Source organism: Camelus ferus, chromosome 6 (assembly GCF_009834535.1).
Source record: "Camelus ferus isolate YT-003-E chromosome 6, BCGSAC_Cfer_1.0, whole genome shotgun sequence".
Classification (NCBI taxonomy): domain Eukaryota; kingdom Metazoa; phylum Chordata; class Mammalia; order Artiodactyla; family Camelidae; genus Camelus; species Camelus ferus.
The window spans coordinates 32,734,525-32,755,840 of NC_045701.1; the positions used below are offsets into that span (position 1 = coordinate 32,734,525).

The 21,316-nt window shown below is 54.8% G+C and overlaps 1 protein-coding gene across 3 annotated transcripts; it reads left to right on the plus strand.

Annotated features, from left to right (window-relative positions):
- The first annotated feature begins 820 nt into the window (after window positions 1–820).
- NYNRIN (NYN domain and retroviral integrase containing) lies at window positions 821–21,054 on the plus strand. 3 transcript variants are annotated; one of them, XM_032481784.1, is made up of 9 exons: window positions 822–2,700; window positions 9,340–9,497; window positions 9,653–10,305; window positions 10,425–11,960; window positions 12,843–12,973; window positions 13,104–13,200; window positions 14,829–14,930; window positions 15,141–15,242; window positions 16,415–21,054. In XM_032481784.1, the coding sequence occupies exons 3-9, from the start codon at window positions 9,809–9,811 to the stop codon at window positions 19,266–19,268; spliced, it is 5,319 nt and encodes a 1,772-aa protein (XP_032337675.1). In that variant the 5' UTR covers window positions 822–2,700; window positions 9,340–9,497; window positions 9,653–9,808; the 3' UTR covers window positions 19,269–21,054. The 3 variants fall into 3 exon arrangements, with proteins under 3 accessions (XP_006172909.2, XP_032337675.1, XP_032337676.1); XM_032481785.1 differs by lacking the exon at window positions 9,340–9,497 and having other exon boundaries at window positions 1,636–2,700; window positions 16,415–18,360; window positions 18,948–19,135; XM_006172847.3 differs by lacking the exon at window positions 9,340–9,497 and having other exon boundaries at window positions 821–2,700.
- The last annotated feature ends 262 nt before the right edge of the window (window positions 21,055–21,316 follow it).

Below are 21,316 nucleotides of genomic sequence, written 5' to 3' on the forward strand. Positions count from 1 at the left end.
GCCCCTCAGAGGACTCTCCGTCACCACACCTTGTTTTATTTCCAACAGAGCATTTCTCAGTCCCCGAAATCAGAGCTGTTTTCTTCTTCCTTTACCCTTTCCATGAGGGCAAGGAGATAACTTTCTTAGTCAATGCTGTTTTCTTAGGGGCTGGCTCATAATAGACACTTAATAAATATGTGTTGAATTTGTTGAATAAATGAACGAATTTGGCCCCATGAATGAACTTAGATGAGGAATCTTAGAGATGTCAAGGGACTTAGCGACCTGCTTAAGGGCACACAACTCACCACGGGCAAAGCTGGGACTAGAACCAGGCAATCTAACTAAATCTGCTCCATCCAGGGGGAGAGGCAGGAGTTGGGGCATGTGTTAGCAAGATGGGTAAGGAGAGCCTGATCTAGGAGCTGGGCTGGTGGCAGTCAGACGTAAAAGGATGGGAAGGAGGAGATCTCTGGCCAGATCTGAGGTAGGGAAGAAGAGACAAGATCAAGGAAGGGGAAATCAAAATGTATTGGGTGCCTGTTCTGTGCCAGGTGTGGTACCCATGTGGTCTGATTTGCAGTTTGTATTACAGGCATAATTATCTTCATTTTTTTTAATAAGCTTAGGAAATGGAGGCACAAGAGTTTAAATAAATTACCCTATTTTGCTCGTTTATCAAGTACCTGACTCCTAAGCTTGACCTCTTCTCACCCTCCACAAGGCTTCTTTGAATACAGGATTAAACCTGAGAGTTTTCCTTTACGATCTCTCCATGTTTGGAGTCCATAGTCAGTTGGAAGAGGGCAACAAGAAATACGTATTTATTCAAGGAAGGAGTGGGGAGCAGGGGTACAAGGCTCTCATCTGCTTCAGAGGAGAAACGGAAGCACAATAAGGTAGGAGCTTCTTCTGAGCAGATAGAGGTGGGAAGGGTGGAGAGAGATGGAAGCTCACACGGAGGGTCTTCTGCTTCAAGGCACTGTGGAGGGGCAGCACGGGGGACAGGGCAGGGCAGAAGGCCTTGGAGCCTGAGGTGACAGAGCATCTTTACCTTTTGGTTCCAGCGTAAGGAGAAGGGGCAGGAGTGGAGGTAGGGTGGCATGGGAGGGGCTGAGTCCAGAGCAGACTAGGACTCAGTGTGAGCGCACTCCTTCTCCACTGGGCCCCTTTCTTGCAGTGAGGTGCTCCTGGCTCTTTGCCTGCACCCGCACACAAACCTACCACAGCCCCTGCAGCCCTGACATTCCAGACAGGCCTAATTTAAAGTCCGCTGCCCTTTGTCCCCATAGTACTCTTGTGCCTGTCAGACTGCGGCTCTGGGATTGGCTTTGGAAAATAAAGGTCACTGAAGCCCAGGATACAGACTCTGTTCTCCACAGAGCCAGATTCTGTTCAGGTCACAGGGCTGCAGAAGGTGTTCTTTGTGCTGGGGGTGCCTCCAGGGCGGGGTGTTGGAGGAGGCCCCCCAGTCCTGGGCTGGTCCCTGTGCACTGATGCCAAGCCGCCAGCTGGCTGTGGGTCAAGGGTTGACAGAACCCTGGGAGGTTGTCACTAACCAGACCCTCCCTGCCATCCTAAAGCCTCCCCTCCTGGCCTAGTTCAAACTTGCTAAAAAGGGCTTTCATAAACAACACAAGTCTGAAAACTCTTGAAAACCAGGGCGCTCTCCCCGCCCTTCCAGCTCTGGGGGCTTCAGGAGGGTCTGGGCTGCCTGCCAGCCCCGGGCTCTCCCCAGACTCGGGGGTGGGGGTGGGGGGTGGGGAGGCGGTGCTGTTACTCCTTCCTGCTCGGTCTCCAGCCCGGAGTTTCCTCAGGCCCCAGCCTCCCAGCCTCTCCACCCCGCTCTCCCTTAACCCTTTCCTCCGAGGGAAGGAGGATCGCTGGTCTCGATTCTCCAGGGAGGCTTGGGAGGCGGCAGGGTGGGCAGGAGGAATAGAGAGAAAGGGCCGGTCCCCGAAACCAACCTCCCTCTCCCCCACCCAAGTGCCCCTCCTCCCCCTTCCTCTTCCTCCCACTGGGGAAAGGGGACGGTGGAAGGAAATTAACTTTGACCCCGGGATTCTGGCTCTGGGCCCAAACCTTGGGTGGAAGGCAGAGGTTTCCAGCAGCCTCCCCCCCGCCCCTTCCCTGCCCCGCCGCCTCCCCCCGCCGCCTCCCCCCGCCTCCCGCGCCCCTTTAAGCTACCCAGCAGCCGCCGCCAGAGTTCATCCTGGAGGGGCTGGCGGAGTGGTGGAGGGGGAAGGCTGGGGGCGGAGGGAAGGGCGGCGGGAGCCCGACCGGTCCCACCCCCGGCTGCAGCCCCTGGCAGGAAGAGATTGTCGCGGGAGCAGCCGCCGAAACGGACGGAGCTCAGGAAAGCGGGCGCCCGAGCCGCGGCGGGTGGGTCCGCGCGCCGGGAGGACCCAGGCAGAGGCGGGGGCGCGCCGCCGGGAGGAGGGGGCGTGGCCCAGGCGCCTCGGACCCGGGGACCCCGGTGACACTGTCGGCTCCCTCGTTCCCGGGGCCGGCAGGGCAGCCATGCTCCTGTCCGGGGGCGACCCTCCGGCGCAGGAATGGTTCATGGTGCAGACCAAGTCGAAGCCCCGGGTGCAGCGGCAGCGGCTGCAAGTGCAGCGCATCTTCAGGGTCAAGCTGAACGCCTTCCAGAGCCGCCCGGACACCCCCTACTTCTGGCTGCAGCTCGAGGGGCCCAGGGAGAATACGGGCAAAGCCAAGGTAAACAGCTTCTCCCCACCTATCCCTTCCAGCCAGACCCCTCTCCCGCTCCTCTGTCCCCCCGGGGAGACAGGGGTCCCCAGAGGTCCCCCGACCTGGATTTGTCAGTATGGCGGGCAGGTACTGGGCCATCCTCCGGCCTTTCCAGATCTGCAGCCTTGGGTCCTTCCCTCTGGTTCCTTCTTTCTTTCCTGCCCCACCCCTCTCTTGCGTGTCACTTCTGTCCCTCAAGTGCGCTGAGAGAGGCTTGGCGTCCAGTGTCTCCCCCTCCTCCCTTCCTGAACCTTCCCTGGCCAGAGCCCCGTCTCCACAGCCTGCTCCTCCATCTGGGGAGCAATTGAAGGTCCTGCATTTCTGTAGCCTGTGCAACACACTTCTTTGTTCTCTACCAAGACTCTGGAAGGCCCAGGTCTTTCTGTCTCCTTTTAAGTCTCCTTAAATCCTGGGCTGCCCCTTGGAGCCTCTCAGAGTGCTGGGACTGGAAGGGCCCTTAGAGATGCTTCTAGAGCAACGCTGGCATTTTACAGATGAGGTATTGGGGACCGGAGAGGGTAAGGGGCCTCCCTGTGGCCAGGTAGGTGGCCGGTGGGAGGGTGGTGGCAGGGGCTGGGACCAGAACCCAGGGCTCTGGGCTTCCTGCCACACCCTCTTGATGCCCTAGGAAACCTCCTGCAGGAGCTCAGAGGTAGGGGTGCAGTGGCTCTGGAAGGCAGCAGCCCTTGGGGATGGGTGGGAATCTGGGAGGAGTGCTGTGGGCTTTCAGATGAAAGGGCCTGCTGTGTGGAGCTGGACGCTGGACAGGCCGGGTCACAGTGTGCCTCTCTTGCATTTTCTCTGGCTTCTCCCACAAGCTTCTCCTCCACTTGGGCCTCTCAGGTTCCCTCTGACCCCCAATCATGGCCAAGGTCTCCCTCTTCCCCCAGATTTCCTTATCTTATCTTTTCCTGGTAGGAATGCTACAGCCCCCTTCAGCCCCAGACCACCCGCTCCCCCGACACACATCCTTGCCCAGCTGGGTCTATCTCAATATCCTAATTGGTCAAGGCCATGGGTGGGGGAGGCCCAGAACATGCTGGCCAGTGGGCAGTCAGGCTGGAAAGTTCCTCCCTCAGCCCCTGGGTTGAGCAGCTTCGTCAGCAGTTTTTCCAGTTCTGACAGAGGTGCTGGGGGAGGGGAGGGGTGCCTGCCTGGGGAACAGATGTGCAGGAGCCCCTGAGATGAAGACTTTCCCCCCACCCCAACCCCCCAGCTGGGATATGGTGGGTTAATGAGAGGAGTCTTTGGGTTGTTTTGGGTTCTTAATCTTCTTGTTCATTTGAAATACAGCTGCTCACCCTTTTGGGGACTGGCTTTTTAAGGTGTCCCTTGCTTAAATCCTCAGTCAGCTTCTCCAGGCTTGTCTATTCCTGCTCCCACTGCTGCCTCAGGGCTCCCGACTCTCCCTCACATCCCAGGTCCTGCTAATGTAACCAGTGACTTTCTCCATTCCCTCCATCCCGTACCTCATTCCCCTTTATTTTCCCCTGGGGAAAGCCACTGTTTAAGGTGGAAACAATGAAAGAGGGTCTGGGTAACTCCCCCCCTTACTGCACAGAATGAACAGAAGAGATGGTTGGAGGTTTGGAGCGAGAGGGCAGGGAAGGTGGGTAAGGATAAGGTTTTGCTCCAGGAGTTAGGAGATCTGGGCTCAATTTGCTGTCACCAAGTTACTGCTGGGACAGAGGCGTATGGTGGAGAGAGTTTGAGATTGAGGTTTGCTACCTTCTGACTGGCTGGCCTGGGTCAAATCAGTTACCTTCTCTTGAGCCTATTTCCTCATCTATAAAACAATTTAATAATACCCACTTCATGGAGGAGTTGTGAGAGTCAATTAAAATAATGCATGCTTATGTAATTTTGCAAATATAGAGAGCTATAGTGTAGAGATGTCAGTTATTACTTTTGTGAACCAGCTGTGTGACTTTGAATGAGTCCTTTTCCCTCTCTGAGTCTCTGTCTCTTTGTTTGTAAAATAAGAGGCTTGGATTGAATGCTCTCTCTAAGGTCCAGCGATCTGATACAGGAAAATTTCCCACGTCTAAGGGTGTCTCGTGGTTTCTGTGTGGAGGTGCTGTGGCTGACCCCAAGTCCCAGCTATAGGGACACAGAATCATGCACTTTGACAATGGCTTTCTCTACGCAGGCTAAGTGGCAGAGATGGCTCAGTGAGATGGACGGTTGCAGGATGGGGAAGGGGAGGATGGCGGTGGCTTGGTTTGTGAGGGGAAGAAGGGTCAAGAAGGATACAGGCTTCCCTGGAGAAGAGCTGGCATGTATTTCTACAATACATGCACTGGTTTTCCAGGAGAATCCCTGTAGAACCCAAGAGTGCCTTTAAGTAGTTTCCTTGTAGTGGAATTTTTTTTTTTTTTTTAATGAAGACATTGCTGGAAATCACATTCCTAGGCAGCAAAAACAAACACTGGGAAGGCCTGGCCTCTCTGAGCACGAAATCAGCAAGTGGAAAGGAGGGTTTTACTAATGATCAGAGTCACCCAAGGACAGGCCCTGCTCAGCCCTTCTGTCCTCCTTGGCAATGATGCAAGGAAGGGTTGGGAGCAGAGAGGATAGGTGACACGTCTGCTTCTCGCCTTTTTGGAGACGATGGATGGAGGTGATGGGGAGCCAGAGACTGGGTTCGGGGAGCTGTGGGACAGGGTGTGGTTCGCTGACTTCGGGTTTGGCTGTCAGGTGGAAGTTGATCTGTCCCTGCCTGACTGACTGAGCAGTACCAGCAGTAAGCTGGAAGTGGCCAGGGGTGTGCTGGAGCTGGCTTCTGCTGTCCCATTGTTGAAACTTCAGGAAGTTTGCCAGCCAGTGGAGTCCCTTTGGTCATCTGAAATCAGCCATAGTGGGAGTATATACATCACAGAAATTGGCAAATGCTCTCCACCGCCTGCCCCCGCCCACACCCCAATGGTTGATGATTAAACACTTACTAGCTTACTTAATTGTGTTGTGGGCATTTAATCCTTCTCCTTTATTTCAAACTTAATTCTTCTTCTATCAAAGTAATACATAATTTAAAAGTCCAATAATTTTTAAAAAGCTCACAGTAGAACACAGTGATTCCCTGCCTCGTCCCTGCCAACTCCCCCTTCAGTGCTCTTCCTCATAGGAAATATCTGCTCTGGTATTTTCCCATCTCCATATCCCTAAAAAAACATACAGATACTGTATCTTTTGATTAATCAATTTTAGATATCTTTTTACTTACCATTATTATAGATGAGGATTTAACACCTTTTATTGCCATCTGCCTTTTCTTCCCAATATAGTTATGTTTCATTTTCTGTTAAATCTATATTTAGTACTTGCAACATTATGCCCATGCTTTTATCATTCACACCTAAGCATTGAAGTGTACTGTGGTTAGGTTTTCTTACTTTTCAGTTTCCTTGAGGTAAAGAACCCCTTAACTCCCTTCCAGTTTACTTGTTTTCCTTTGTACCTATTGCTAATTCTTATAACTTTCAGTAGCTTCAAAGTGGTCTGTCAGTTCCAAATTTTTTCTTGGGGGCATCCTTCTGTCTGGTCAGGTCTGCACAGCTGTCATCCTGAGACTCCTGTTGACTGTCATTCTTGTCACCCTTTTGCCTTTTCTTCTTTGTTAAATGCCTCATTTCCTGGATGCCATGCCTTTCTCTTCTGTGAGTTGGTGGAGCACATCCACCAGTAGCATCATCAGATTGAAAAGATGGTGCCCGGCTCAAGAGCATGGCGATAACTGTGGTCAACATGCTTGTTTCTTGAGTCCTGCTGTCCAATCTGAACTAGTCATCCTCCGTGCCTGCTGACAGTTATTGTCCTAGAACAGTGCTTGGCACATAGTAGATGCTCAGTAATGATTTGTTGAATGGATGAATAGGTGAATAGCGTTTGAGATTTCTCTCCACAATCACCCTGGAGGTTGTCTTTGCTTTTTTCTATGTTGGGTCTCCTTTCTTGGTTTCCTTTCTCGATTTGCTGGAAAATGCTCTCCAGTAGCTTCCTGAGAAAGGATTTATAGGCAGTAAAATCTTGGAATTGCACCTCGGCCTATCTACATTGCATATCTGAAGGTCACTTGGTTAATAGTTTGGCTGGTATCAAATTATAAATGGAAAATTATTTTCCTTCAGAAGTGTGAAGGCACTACTCCATTGACTTTTTGCTTTTGAGATCTCTGAAGCTATTCTGGTCCCTGGTCTTTAGAATATGAAGTTTTTTTTCTCTCTGGAAGTTTATAGTTTCCCCCACTGTTCTGAGGGTTTCCCAGTGAGACCCCTTTGTGTGTGTCTGTCTTCATCCATCGTCAGTTGCTATTGCCGAATCTCTGAATGGGAAGAATGAGTTTCTCTGCACTCAGCGTCCACGTAGACATCGCTATTGGCTTTCCTCCCTTCCTCCGTGGTTTTGTACGGTACCCACACCCTCCAGCACACTGATCAATCTCTGATCCCAGCACCTTGTCTTTTGCTTTCTACAGAACAAACTCCAGTGGGTGGAGAGGTACTTGCGCAGCCTTTGTGTTGAGGGCTTCCAGATCTAACTGCACCTTGAACAACTTTATCTCAGACCACTTTTTTTTTTTTTAAAGTTCTCCTTCACTCCCAATTTAAGAGTTTCCTTGGTGCTGCCATTTTATTTTTGAGCCTTTGAGTATTGTGCAGTTTAATTTGGGGTGGTTCTGGAAAGCAGAAAATGAATGGTAACTGACTTATGAGAAAGGAGAATCCTAAGTCAGGTGTTAAATCGTAGAGCACCTGATCAAGTACAGAGCAGCAGTAAACTGTTCGGTGGTATTGTTTTAATTTAACTTACAAGTTGACAAACTTCTCTTGAGACATGGGGCGGTATATTTTTACAAATAGACCACATTATTCTGTGCTTATTTTGTTCCTGCCTCTTCTTGACTTTTTCTTCTTTTGGAGAAAAAGCTCTGGGTGGGCTTTAAACAGGAAAATTGTTCCAGGTATTTTCTGGATGTAAATGCCTGTTGTTTCCTTATCTGTTTTTTGCTTTAAGGGATAGACAAGCATCATGGTTAAGACCTCGGACTCTGGAGTCAGAGCGCTGAGTGTCCCAGCCTACTATCTGTGTGCCTTCGGACATGTGCCCTTTCTTGCTCACCTAAAGGGGGATGATAGTAATTTCCTCATAGGGCTGAGAGCAGAATCAATGAGATAATGTATGTAAAGAGCCTGACAGACCCTGACACATAGTAAGTATTCAAAAGACATTTGTCCAGATTTATTATTTTGAAAATTATCTCAGTTCTTATATATCTTTTCCCTTAAAAATATTGACCAGTTAATGGACCAATAAATATTTTAAGCTTTTTGCACAAAGAGAAAGAAATCACCCACAATCTTCCCCAGCACATCTCTTCATTGCTACATATTGTTTTCACGTAGTTAGAATGTGGGGTGCATGGGGTAGGGGAGTTTATTCAGGTCTATGAGAGTTATTCCAGCTGGTCAGTCACCCTTGCCAGGTGGTGGGTACCAGCTGGGTTTCTTGGTAGGCAGGTTGGCGTGGGATGTCCATCAGGTTTTGAGCTGATTTTGGACTGACTGAAAAGGGGTTAGATGTGGGCCTAAGTGCCTAAGTGTATTTTGGGGAAATTCCCTAAGTGCCCTTCGGGGAAAGCATTGGAGGCCCATGGCCTGGGCCTGGTGGAAGAGGTAAGCTTAGGCCTGAGCAGGGAAGGATGGTCTGGGCACAGAGCAGAGGGGCCAGAGTGGTCTTCGGGATGACTGCTGGAGATCTGAAATGGAGCATTTGTTCCATAATGGAACTATCAAGGGAAATTGGGAAGAGTGATGACTGTCATCGATGCGGGGATGTGGAGGGACATGAGGGTGAATGCAGTTGCCAAGGGCTGGCTGATTAAGAGGGAGGGCTCATGGTTCCTTGGAGCTCATGGGGTCATGTTGGAGGAACTCAGCCATATAGTGGAGGAACCCAACCTCTCCCATCCCAGCAACTGCTAAAGACTGAGTCTGTGAGCCTTTTAAACATGAGGATCTGGTCTCCCCAGCCAGAGGCCTTCTGGTTCAGCCATTGTGCGTATCTGCGGGGTTCCCCTGGACACTGGCCCGGCAACTTATCTCCTCCTCTGTCCCCTTTGGGCAATGGAGTTACCATGGTTACAGGTACAGGTTGTGCCAGAGACCTTCTGGAGGGACATTAACCAGAATCCCGCAAGATTTCCCCGTGGTCATGTGTAGTCAGCCCAAGGAGGTGGAAAGAGCTCTGGTTTCAGAGTCAGACAGATGTGGGTTGTGGTCCTAGCCCAGTCACTCTAGCTGTGTGTCCTTGGGTCAGTGATATAGCCTTTCTGAGCCTGCAAAATGGGAACAAGCTATGCCAGGCACCAGGCTAAGCACTTCCTTTGTATTAACTCATGGAAGCTTTGTTGTAGCTTCATGAGGTGGGAACTTTTAATCCCATTTTACAGGTGAGGAAATGAAGGCACAGGGAGGGTAAGTAACTTGCCCCGGGTCCCATAAGTTCCTGGTGAATGTGCAATCCCCGTCCCACCAACTGTTTCACAATTCTAGAATGCCAGGCTAGGAAGGACCTTAGGAGGATCTTGTTTAATTGGTCATTTTACAGATGGAGAGACTTAAGCCCTGAGAAGATGATCTGTTTCCCATAATAATCCTAACCTATTGAGGTCAAGTTGCAACTGGAGCTAGGGCCCTTGATTCCAAGCCTGGGTGCTCCCCCTCTTCTTGGGCCTCCTCCAGTCTGTCAGAGCTCCCTGGAAAGAAGTGAGTGTGTGAGGAGGCAGGACTGGGGAGAAGAGGGGCTGGCCATGGGGAGTCATCTGGCTCTTGGTGGGCAGGGGGAGGGCACATGCATGCTTAGTGAGGAGAGGCAGGTCCCTAACGGCTGACTTCCTTTGTGCTCTCTCCACTGGCTTCAGGAATATTTGAAGGGCCTGTGCAGCCCGGAGCTGTGGAAGGAGGTCCGCTACCCAGCAGCCCTGCACTGCGCCTTCCTCGGGGCCCAGGGCCTCTTCCTCGACTGTCTGTGCTGGAGCACCCTGGCCTACCTGGTGCCTGGGCCCCCGGGCTCCCTGATGGTGGGCGGGCTGACCGAGTCTTTCATCATGACCCAGAACTGGCTAGAGGAGCTGGTGGGGCGGCTGCGCTGGGGCCCTGCCCCTCTGCTCACTCCCCGGGGCATCTGGGAGGCCGAGGTGACCCGGGCCTTTGGGGCCCTGGTCTGGATCCGTGGTGACCAGTACTCAGGGGACCTGCTGCAGCTGCCCCCAGCGGTGCAGGAACTGCTGCTGAGCCTCGTGCGGGACGCTGCGGGCAAGGAGGACATCATCCAGTGGCTTGGCCGCATCGGCTCCTCCAACTCCCGCTCTGACCCCGAGCTCCTGATCTGCCCAACCCAGCAGCAGAAGGAAGGCCCAGCCATGGTGTCTGTGGGAGATGGTCCTGGGCCCTTTCTGGAGATGGGAAGCCCAGACAATTCAAAGAGATTAACCAGCCTGGGAGCCACGGGGGCCCTGATCTCAGGCATTCCAGGCCAGAACACCCAGCCGGAGACAGCAAACCAGCTGGTACGGTAAGTTCTGGAGAATCAGTTTGGGTTTTCTGCCCCTACTTCTGCTCCCAAACCCCAAGGAAATAGTTTAGGACCTAACTGGCCTTCCCACCTTTCTGACAAACTCGGGCTTCTTCCAGGGTCAGTTCCAACAACCAAGGTGGTACAGACAGCGCTCGCGAGGAAGGGCCAGTGCAAGCCAGCAGCGGCCAGGACCCTGCGGACCACACACAAGCCTTGTCGCAGCAGAGGCAGGTCCGGAGGGGGGAAGACAAGCTCCCCTTCCAGCCTCCGGTGTCCACACTGGGTGTGTGCTCGCCCTGGAAGGCCTGGACCCCGGGGCCAGCCTTTGGGCCCTTGTGGCCGGGGGCTATTGCCGCAACCTTCTGGAGGATCAATGAACTGCAATCTCTCCACCTGGCCTGGCTCCTGTCCCAGGCGTGCTTCAGTTTCCCCTTCTGGCAGAGGCCGCTGGGCCCCATTCAGTTCAAGCTGCCAGGGCAGAATCCTTTGCCCTTAAATCTGGAATGGAAGCAGAAGGAGCTGGTTCCTTTGCCCAGTGTGGAAAGCGCAGATTGTAGGCCAGACGAGGGGCTGGGAGGAGAGGTGGCCCTCCAAAATTGCCCGAGGCCGGAGACCCCTAAAAAAGTCATGAGTTTATTGGTGGTCTCAGGAGGCTCAGGGGTAAAAGACAAGACTAGCCCAAGACTTCCACAAATAGGGCCACCTTTGACCTCTACATCCCAACTCCAAGCTGGAAGTGGGCCGGGGGAACAAGGAAGTATGCAGTGGGATTGTAAGGGGCCAGAAGAGCAGCCCTTTCCAGTGCTGCCCACAGGGCAAAGGGTGCCTACCTCTCAGGGGAGGCCCACGGCTCAAGAGGGGCTTACAGCTCAGTCAGTACCTGACCCTCAAACAGTGCCTGAAACTCTCAAAGTGCCCACGGCTGCAGCAATGCCCACAGCTCAAACCCCACGCACAAACCCAGTGCTGCCTGCAACCCCTAAAGTGCCTGCAACTCAGATGATGCCGGCAGGCCATGAAGAACCTGCAGCGCTCAAAGTGCCTTCAGCTGCGACCAAGCCAGCAGCTGAAGCGGTGCCCCTAGTGCAAAAGGCAGCTGTGGGTGAACCGGCACCAGCAGCTCAAATGATGCCTGCAGCTCCAAACACTCCCACAGCTCAGAAAAGGCCTGTGGCAAAAACATCACCTGCAGGTCCCCAAACACCCAGAGCCCAGACTGGGCCTGCAGTTAAAACAGGATCTGCAGATCCCAAAGCCCCTGCAGCTCCCAAAACCTCCAGAGCTCCGAAAACGCCTGCAGCTCAGAAGGTGTCAACCTTGGATGCAGCCAAACTCCCGAGTGAGGGCCAGCCTTCGTCAAAGAGCAGTGCTTCCTTCCTGAAGGGCCAAGGGGAGGCCGGAAGGCAGGCGCCCCAGGCCAGCGGCACCTTATCTCCCAGTAGTAAGCACCAACCTCAGGCGGAGGGGCTCCTGGGGGCTTGGGAGGGGGCCCCGAGGCAGTCGCCTCGCCACCCACAGGCGAACAGCACAGTGACCAGCTTCCAGAGGTACCACGAGGCCCTGAACACACCCTTTGAGCTGAACCTGTCTGGGGAACCTGGCAACCAGGGGTTGCGAAGAGTGGTCATTGACGGCAGCAGCGTGGCCATGGTGTGAGTAGCCGCGAGCCTGTGGTGGGCTGGGGGTGCTGGGGACTGGGGCAGGGCGCCCCTGGTGGGGAGGGTAGAGTGTCGGTATCCTTTCTTGACCTCTGTGTATGGGCGACATGGGGTTCAAATGGGGGAAAGATGGGAGGGCAGTGGTGCACCTTGAGAGGCTATTGCATGCCGGGTGGTGTTCATGGAATCATCACAGCCTCCCTCAAACATAGGTTTCTGTTCTCCCTCCTTGAGAGAAGCAGAAACAGGCTCAGAGAGGTGACAAATCTTGCTTAACATCCCAGAGCCAGGAAGGGACCCAGCTGGCCTTTGGGTTCAGATCTGCCCACTGCCCAGGCCCACGGTTTTCCCAACTGCAGCCTGCCTCAGCTAGCATGAGGTCTGTCAACCCCAGGCCAGCTGTCAGATATTTAGCCCAAACCTTAAGGCCTGGCACAGATCTCTTCTGTGGAGCTTTCCCTGACCATGCCGACCCTTAGCGATCACCCTCCCTGCCCCGCAATTATGTTGGCATAAATACATGCAAGACCACTTCATTTGCCCATGCAGTATTGTAGTTCTCTGTGCTGAGCACACTCCCAGCACACAGTCAGTGCTCAGTGAATGTTTGTTTGCTTCCAGCCCTAAAGTGAACTCTGCCTTCTTCCTTTTGCCCTGAAGGCCCCCACAAACACACAACACTTGAGTGGACCCAGGGGGTGCTCGCTGTTTGATGATGGAGGGAAGGGAGAGGATATTGGAGGTGCCTGTGGTGCTGATGCTGGAGCCCTGGCATTGCTGGCTGTGCTGCCCCGGGCTGGCTCTGACGGAGAGGCGGTGAGGCAGGGCCATTCCTCAGGCAGAAAGCTGCTCACGCATTACACCCCGCACCCCCAGACATGGCCTCCAGCACTTCTTCTCTTGCCGAGGCATCGCCATGGCAGTGCAGTATTTCTGGAACCGGGGACACCGAGAGGTCACTGTGTTTGTACCCACCTGGCAGCTGAAGAAGAACCGGAGGGTGAGAGGTGAGCTGTCCACAGCCCCCCAGCCCCGCCAGTGTCATCATGCTTTGATTTTCCCTGCCTGTCTGTCCCCACCATGGCATGTCCACTTAGCCCTTCCTCTGACCTGCTGTCTTCTGCCTTTCACCTCCAGAGAGCCACTTTCTGACGAAGCTTCACTCCCTCAAGATGCTTTCAATCACCCCCTCCCAGCTTGAGAACGGCAAGAAGATCACCACCTACGATTATAGGTGTGCCGGTCCGCAGGCCTCCTCTCGTGGTGCTCCGGGGCTTGGGCTGGGCTGGTGTGTCGGGTGGAGTCTTGCCTCACTTGCTCTGGGGAGATGGAGGCAACAGGTCAGAGGGGTCCTGTTAGAGAGGGGGGCGTGGCCCACGGGCCCTCTGTAGGCAGAGGGAGGGACACAGAGAGGAGAGGGCTCCAAGCTTGGCTCTATCTAAGCCCAAGTGACACTCCTGAATTTGAGACCCTGCAGCCCCATTTCTCTTAGTTAACAGGCTTTCTTCCTGCATGAACTATGGGCGGAGACTCAGTGCTTTCTTTGGATGGGACCAGCCCAGGTGACTCCTGGTGCCTCAAGTGAGCTGCTTTTCCAGCAGCTGATTTGGGTGCCAGTCTGGGTTGAAGCTCATGTCTCTAGGAACTGCCACAGTCTTTTCCTCCCCCACAGCCCTGGCCCTGGGAGGAGGTATGTGTGTGGCTGTATGTGGCTGGAGCCCTGGGTGGGCTCTGAAAATGGAGCCAGACTGGCTCCATCTACTAGCTCAAGCCTGAAAGTCTCCCTACTTGTCAGCCCTAAGTACCCACTCCACAACATGGCTGCAGGGCCACTGTGCAGAAGGGAGCCTGAGATGCTGCCTCTGTTGGGGTTGGGGAGTCCCTGCCAAGGTCACTGGCCCTGGGCTGGAGTCGATGCCTGGCAGGTACAGGTGTTGGCTTCACTTAGATACCTTGCATGCCAGGCAGGGAGAAATTCTGTTCCTCCTCATTTTTCCCTAGACCTGGCACCCACTTAGCCTTCAGACCTAGAAGGGCTGGGCAGGGTGGCTCAGGCATCTTTCCTTCAGAGCTAGTTCCCTGAGTAAGTTTTTAAAGTACCTCTTAATTCCAGCCTGGGTTTGAGGGACGATGGCTTTTCTGCGGAAGCGCCCTCTGCTGGGCACTTATGGAATTGCATGTTTGGGGCCGCCGGAATGGCGATCTGCAGGGAATGCCTAGAAGTAGGTGGCCTTTGCTTTCTTTCCTGGTCACAGCCCTCTTTCGAGGAGAAGTGATCCTTGGAAAAGTGGATTTGTTTGCTCAGGTATGTGTTTCTATATGTGTATAGATACACACACATGTATGTATATATGTCTTGGCATGCACGTGAATGTTGAGCATTGGTGAAGAATAATCATGGCATAGTGTGTGTGCACTGTGTGGCAGGCACTGAGCTAGACACTTAAGTGTATTGTCTCATTCAGTTTGATCCTCACAGCAGTATAAGGTAGGTGTTTTATGTCTGTCTTACAGATGTGAAAACTGAAGCGGTACAAATGCATGTGTGGATGTGGAGTGCATGGGTTTCCGTGTGCGTGTCTGAGCATGTGTATGTGAATGCGTATGTATAAAATAGGGAGTCTGTGTCTGCACATACAGTTGGGGGAGGTGTGCATCCCACTTCACCCTCCCAGGGGCTCATGGTGATCCCAGATGGCTGCGTAGATGAGGATGGGCTCCTGAACCCTGGCTCCCTGAGTACCAAGGGCAGTGTTTTTGTACAACACGCCTCAGCAGGAAGCTGCAAGTTCATTTTCTCAGAGGACTGGGGAGGCAAGGGACTGAGTGCTGAGTGGTTAGCAATTCCCCCTCTTCCTGCAGGTTCATGGTAAAGCTGGCGGAAGAGACAGATGGCATCATCGTCACCAATGAGCAGCTCCATGTCCTGATGAATAATTCCAAGAAACTGATGGTCAAAGATCGGTGAGGCAGCTCCCAGGGGACTGGATTGTTTCTTACCCTCAGATGTCAGGCAGCTCCTGGCAGGAGGGTGTTGGGCCAGGGAGAGGCCTCTCGGAGCTGTGCTCAGGGAGGAGATGTGGGTCTCAGCTCCCGTGGAAACACCAGGTGGCAGTGGAATGTCAGTGGATCAAGGGTTCGTCTGTGACCTTTCCTTCTCCATCCCTGGTCCAGCCTGCTGCCCTTCACCTTTGCGGGAAATCTCTTCATGGTGCCAGATGACCCCCTGGGCCGTGATGGTCCCACCCTGGACGAGTTTCTGAAGAAGCCAAACAGGTAATGGGCCAGGCCTCCCCTGCCTCCCAGCCCCTCCTGGGACTGACCAGAAATGTTCCCTTGGTGCCAGCTTTCGGCTGGTGCTTAATAATGAGCAGAGTAATTTGATTCTTTCAGGTCTTTATACTTCCACCCCCATCTGTGCATCCACAAACCACCTACAGTATGCTTTTACAGTTTCACAGTCTCGCACACATGCTTTCATACGATATGTGTCCTTCCACAACTGCCGTTTTATTGCTTTCCCCAGACGTAGGCCGTGTTAATTCACGTGGCTCACTTTGACATCCGCGTGGTATTCCATCCCATGAGTACCCGACAGGTTTATGGGGCCTCTTGGGCAGCGCCATTCAACAGTTTCCACGTTATGCAGTCGGTACCAGCACTGTGTGAACAGCCTCATTCTTGTTTCACTGTGTGCAATGGGGGCTGTGTCTGGACTATCTACCTAGTTAGAACTTTTCCCCTTTGATCCTCACGACTGGAGTTAGACAGCCGTGACCACTATCCTCATTTTACACATGAGGAATCTGAGACTCAAGTCCTTTCCCAAGGTCACTGTACTGGTGCTGGCAGAACTGGTTTGCAGTAATTCAGATCCCCTGCCTCCGCCCCCTCCAAGCCACCTAGCTGCCCCCCTCCCAGCTCCCGGGGCCCAGCAGGGGACTGTGGTCAGGACCTGCAGGGCAGGGCACTGCTTCCTGGGCCAAGTCGCCAGTCTCAGTTCCCCAAGTTGAAGAAAAGTGATGTGGTTAAGGTTTGTGTGCTGTGCCCTCTCAAGCCCCTTGTCAGGCCTCCTTCTCTCTCGACCTCCCCCTCACTTGCCCTGGGGTTGGGTTGGAAATACCAGTCATTTAATGCTTATCAAATTAGTGATTGGAAATGTCACTTGGTCAATGAGGTTTTGATTAGTTGAGCCTTCCAAGCACAGATGACTCTCTAACATTGAGGCCTGGCACATGCTGGAGGTACAGGAAGTATCTGTAGGCAGGTCCCGTCTGAAACTATGCCATGTTGGAGGCTGGCCCTGGGCCTGGCCTCAGGGACACTTAGCAATGAGGTGAGGTTCTGTGGGGCTTCCACAGATGTGGTTTCCCCCCTGGATGATCTCTTGGGGCGGGCTGTCCCCCACCTCCTCCATGAGGCCCCTCTGCCCTGCTGTTTCGGTGTAGGTTGGACACAGACATTGGCAACTTCCTGAAGGTGTGGAAGACTCTTCCTCCCAGATCAGCTGGCATCTCTGAGCAGAGTGATGACGCTGACCCTGGGCCCCCAGAGAGTCTGCAGAACGTGGAAGAAGTCAGGGAGGAGAAAGAGGAGAGGCAGGGTGGGGAGCAGACAGAGGGACAGGAGATGCAGAAGCCGGCTGAGGAGGAGGACGACCTGGACTCTTCGCTGGTGTCCGTGTTCAGGGCTGAGTGCCCTTCCCTCTCAGAGGAAATACTCCGGTGCCTCAGCCTCCACGACCCCCCAGACGGGGCCCTCGACATCGATCTCCTGCCGGCGGTGGCTTCGCCCCACCTGGGCATCCCCTGGGATGGGAAGGCTCCCTGCCAGCAGGTTCTTGCCCACCTGGCCCGGCTGACCACCCCCAGCAACTTCACCGCGCTCTCCTTCTTTGTGGGGTTCATGGACTCCCACCGGGATGTCATCCCCGACTATGAAGCCCTCATGGGGCCCCTGCACAGCCTCCTCAAGCAGAAGCCGGACTGGCAGTGGGACCGGGAGCACGAGAAGGCCTTCCTGGCCCTGAAACGAGCCCTGGTGTCTGCCCTCTGCCTGACAGCCCCCAACCCCCAGCTGCCCTTCCGCCTGGAGGTGACAGTCAGCCAAGTGGCCCTGACGGCCGCTGTGTACCAGGAGGTCTCTGGGAGGAAGCACCCCATAGCCTATACCTCGAAACCCCTCCTCCCTGATGAGGAGAGTGAGGGCCCCCAGTCGGGGGGAGACAGCCCCTACGCTGTGGCCTGGGCCCTCAAGCATTTTTCCCGCTGCATTGGAGACACCCCAGTGGTCCTGGACCTTTCCTATGCTTCCCGGACCACTGTGGACCCTGAGGCGTGGGACGGCCGCAGGGTGGCCAAAGCATGGCTGATCCGGTGGTCCCTCTTGGTACAGGACAAGGGCAAGAGGGCGCTGGAACTGACCCTTCTCCAGGGCCTGCTGGGGGAAAACCGGCTGCTCACTCCCGCCGCCTCCATGCCTCGTTTTTTCCAGGTTCTGCCTCCTTTCTCCGACCTGTCCACTTTTGTCTGCATCCACATGTCGGGCTATTGCTTTTACCGGGAGGACGAGTGGTGTGCTGGCTTCGGTCTGTATGTCCTGTCTCCCACCAGCCCCCCTGTCTCCCTTTCCTTCTCTTGCTCCCCTTACACACCCACCTATGCCCACCTGGCAGCCGTGGCCTGTGGCCTGGAGCGCTTTGGCCAGTCCCACCTGCCTGTGGTTTTCCTCACACACTGCAACTGGATCTTCAGCCTCCTCTGGGAGCTCCTGCCCCTCTGGAAGGCTCGGGGTTTCCTGTCCTCCGACGGGGCTCCGCTACCTCACCCAAGCCTGCTCTCCTACATCATAGCCCTCACCTCTGGCCTCTCATCCCTTCCATTTATCTACCGAACCTCCTACCGGGGCTCCCTGTTTGCTGTGACGGTGGACACCCTGGCCAAGCAGGGCGCCCAGGGAAGCGGCCAGTGGTGGAATTTGCCAAAGGATGTGCCGGTCCCTGTAGTGCCTCCCCGTACCACGGGCAAGAGGCCCAACTTGCTGGCGTTACAGCTGAGCGACAGCACCCTGGCCGATATCATCACCAAGCTGCAAGCTGGGCAGAAATTGTCTAGCTCCTCACCCTTCAGTTCGGCCTTTAACTCCCTCAGCATTGACAAGGAGAGTGGCCTGCTTATGTTCAAGGGAGACAAGAAGCCCAGGGTCTGGGTGGTCCCGAGGCAGCTCCGGAGGGATCTGATTTTTGCTGTGCACGACCTCCCCATGGGGGCCCACCAGAGGCCTGAGGAGACCTACAAGAAGTTGCGGTTGCTGGGCTGGTGGCCGGGGATGCAGGAGCACGTGAGAGATTACTGCAGGAGCTGCTTGTTCTGCATCCCCCGCAATCTCACAGGCGGTGAGTCCAAGGTCATTGAGTCCCTGTGGCCCCTCAGGTCCACCGCCCCCTGGTCCAACCTGCAGATCGAGGTGGTGGGCCCTGTCACCATCAGCGAGGAGGGCCACAAGCACGTGCTGATTGTGGCTGACCCCAACACCAGGTGGGTGGAGGCCTTCCCGCTGAAGCCCTACACACACACAGCTGTGGCCCAGGTCCTGCTTCAGCACGTGTTCGCCAGATGGGGTGTTCCCATCAGGCTGGAGGCCGCCCAGGGCCCCCAGTTTGCCCGCCACGTCCTGGTGAGCTGCGGGCTGGCCCTGGGAGCCCACGTCGCCTCCCTGAGTAGGGACCTCCAGTTCCCCTGCCTGACCAGCTCCGCGGCCTACTGGGAATTCAAGCGGGCCCTCAAGGAGTTCATCTTCCTGCACGGCAGGAAGTGGGCGGCTTCCCTGCCCTTGCTGCACCTGGCCTTCAGGGCCTCCTCCAGCCAGGCCTCACCGTTCCAGATCCTGACGGGGGCCGAGGAGAGGCTGACCGAGCCCCTGTGGTGGGAGATGAGCAGTGCCAATGTCGAAGGGCTCAAGATGGATGTCTTCCTGCTGCAGCTGAGGGGGGAGCTGCTGGACCTCCACTGGAGGGCGGCTGAGAAGGCGAGCGAAAAGGCCGAGAACAGGCGTTTCAAGCGGGAGAGCCAGGAGAAGGAGTGGAACGTGGGCGACCAGGTCCTCCTGCTGTCCCTCCCCAGGAACGGCAGCAGTGCCAAGTGGGTGGGTCCCTTCTACATCGGGGACCGCCTCAGCCTGTCCCTCTACAGAGTCTGGGGCTTCCCAACCCCGGAGAAGCTTGGGTGCATCTATCCTAGCAGTCTGATGAAGACTTTTGCCAAGAGCGGCACCCCCCTGTCCTTCAAGGTCTTGGAGCAGTGAGCTGGAGCAGAGAGGGGAGCCCCCACCCCAGGGCCCTGGGCTTTCGCTGCTAGGCCTCCCCCTGCCCCCAGCAGTGCTCTCACAGCCCCCTGCGGGGCCTTCATTGTGCCTTTTGTAGAGAAGTTATTTCATAAGCTTTGCTGAATTGCCTTGAACTGGGGACCAGCATCCCTATGGAAACATCCCCAGGTTGGGGTCTTGGGAGAATCTGCTAAAGGCTGTCAGATATGGGTCTCTGGTCGGGTAGAGAGTTCCCTTATTGAGGCAGGCCAGATTCAGGGTCTCTTCCCAAGTGAAATGAAAATACACACCCACCCTCCTCCTGAATCTGACTCCTGGCTGTGGGAACCACGAAACAGTGTGTCTCTGGACCTCAGAATCGAAACCACATCCCCCTCTCAAACAGAAACCTCGAACGTGGGCTCCTCCCCCGACCTGTTCATCTGGGGGCCCTTTGCCCTTGAAGCTGTCACAGCTGACACAGATCCATGCAGGCTGTGGAGAGGCAGCCTGCTCCCAGTCTGCCCAGTCTGGCAGACCAGCCTAGGCCTGCCCAGCTGTTGAGGAAGGGCTGGCTGACCCGGGCCTCGCGGCTGGCAGCTGGGGTGGAAGGATGGCCAGCCAAGTTGGCACGTCCTGCCCGTCAGCCCAGGAAGGGCAAGGGGGAGACGGAGTCAGCCTACCTCATGTGACTCCACCCAGTGGAGATATTTCCCACCCCCTGCTTCGATGATATCAACCCCCAGGAGTCAAGGATCTCGATGCCAAGTGTGGCATCTCTATCTGAAGAGCTGCTTCAACTCTACCAAGGGGCCCAGGCCTCTGTTTCGGGGGGAGGGTGACTGAAATGAGCAGTCTGGCCCATGGTGAGGTGCTGGCGTGGCTCTACCTCCCGACCCCACCCCAAAGCCCACAGCCCTCTCCTCCTCCCACCGCTGCTATACCCTGCACCCCCAGACCCGACATTGTGTATGACCGCTTTGTCTGGATCCCCGCCCCTGCCCCAGTCCCCTGGACCTGCCTTCCGTGTTGAGAAAAACCTGGGCTCTCTTAGAGCCACTCTGCAAAGACGACTGGCTGCAAGAGTGCGTTTCTCCCAGGTGTGTGCGCCTTCACTCACCCCTCCGAATTGCTGCTGCTGCCGCCGACAGAATGGGTTCCAGGTGGAGGACAGCACCCCGTCCCTCTGGCTGGGCCTCTAAGTAGTTGGATTTCTCCAAAGCTGAGCCAGTCTCCCGGCCTAGCTCAGGTTGCCAAAACACTTGACATTGCTAGAGCCAGAGTAGAACCTGCCACTGAGTCCAACCTGCGTGTTTTAGGAAAGAGGCCTGGAGACCGGAAGTGACTTGCCCAAAGTCACACAGATTGTTAGTGGCTGAGCTGGGACCAGGATTAAGCCTCTGACTCTCAGTTTACCATAGACGGGGTTCAAGCCAGAGAGGCTCTCAAAATCCTACATCCATCTTCTTTCCAACTCCCCGTCTCCCAAATCTTGTAGATGAACTACTTAGATGTTGCCCTTAAACCATTTCTAGCTGTTAATTCTGACCAGGAAAGCATGCTTGGATGACAGCTGAGAAATGGAAAGGTGAGCTGTGGGGTTTTTAGCAGATACCTCTTCCCTCCTCCTCTCCCCCTCTTCCTCTTCCCTCTGAGGGTCTGTCCAACCTCATTCTCCCTCCCCAGTGCTGTACCTATTCCCCTCTGTTAACCACATTTATGATCTTATACCCTTTTATGTGACCTTTTTTTTCATTTGATTTGTCAATAAACGAATCAAAATGGAGCTAGAGTCTAGTTTTTTTTTTTTTTTTTTTAGCGTTAGATTCAATTATGGAAATGAGGAGGGTGGGACGCAGTCATGGGGCATGGCCGCTGCATGTTCCCCAGGCAGACTTGCAGATTTGACAGCCTGGATAGTAACTTCTCAAGTTCGTCTGATCCAGGCTCTTATTTGACAGATGAGGAGACCAGCGCCCAGGCAGTGATACAGCTCAAGGCCACCCCCACCTCGCCCCGGCTGGTTCATGGCAGGGCTGGGTGCAGAG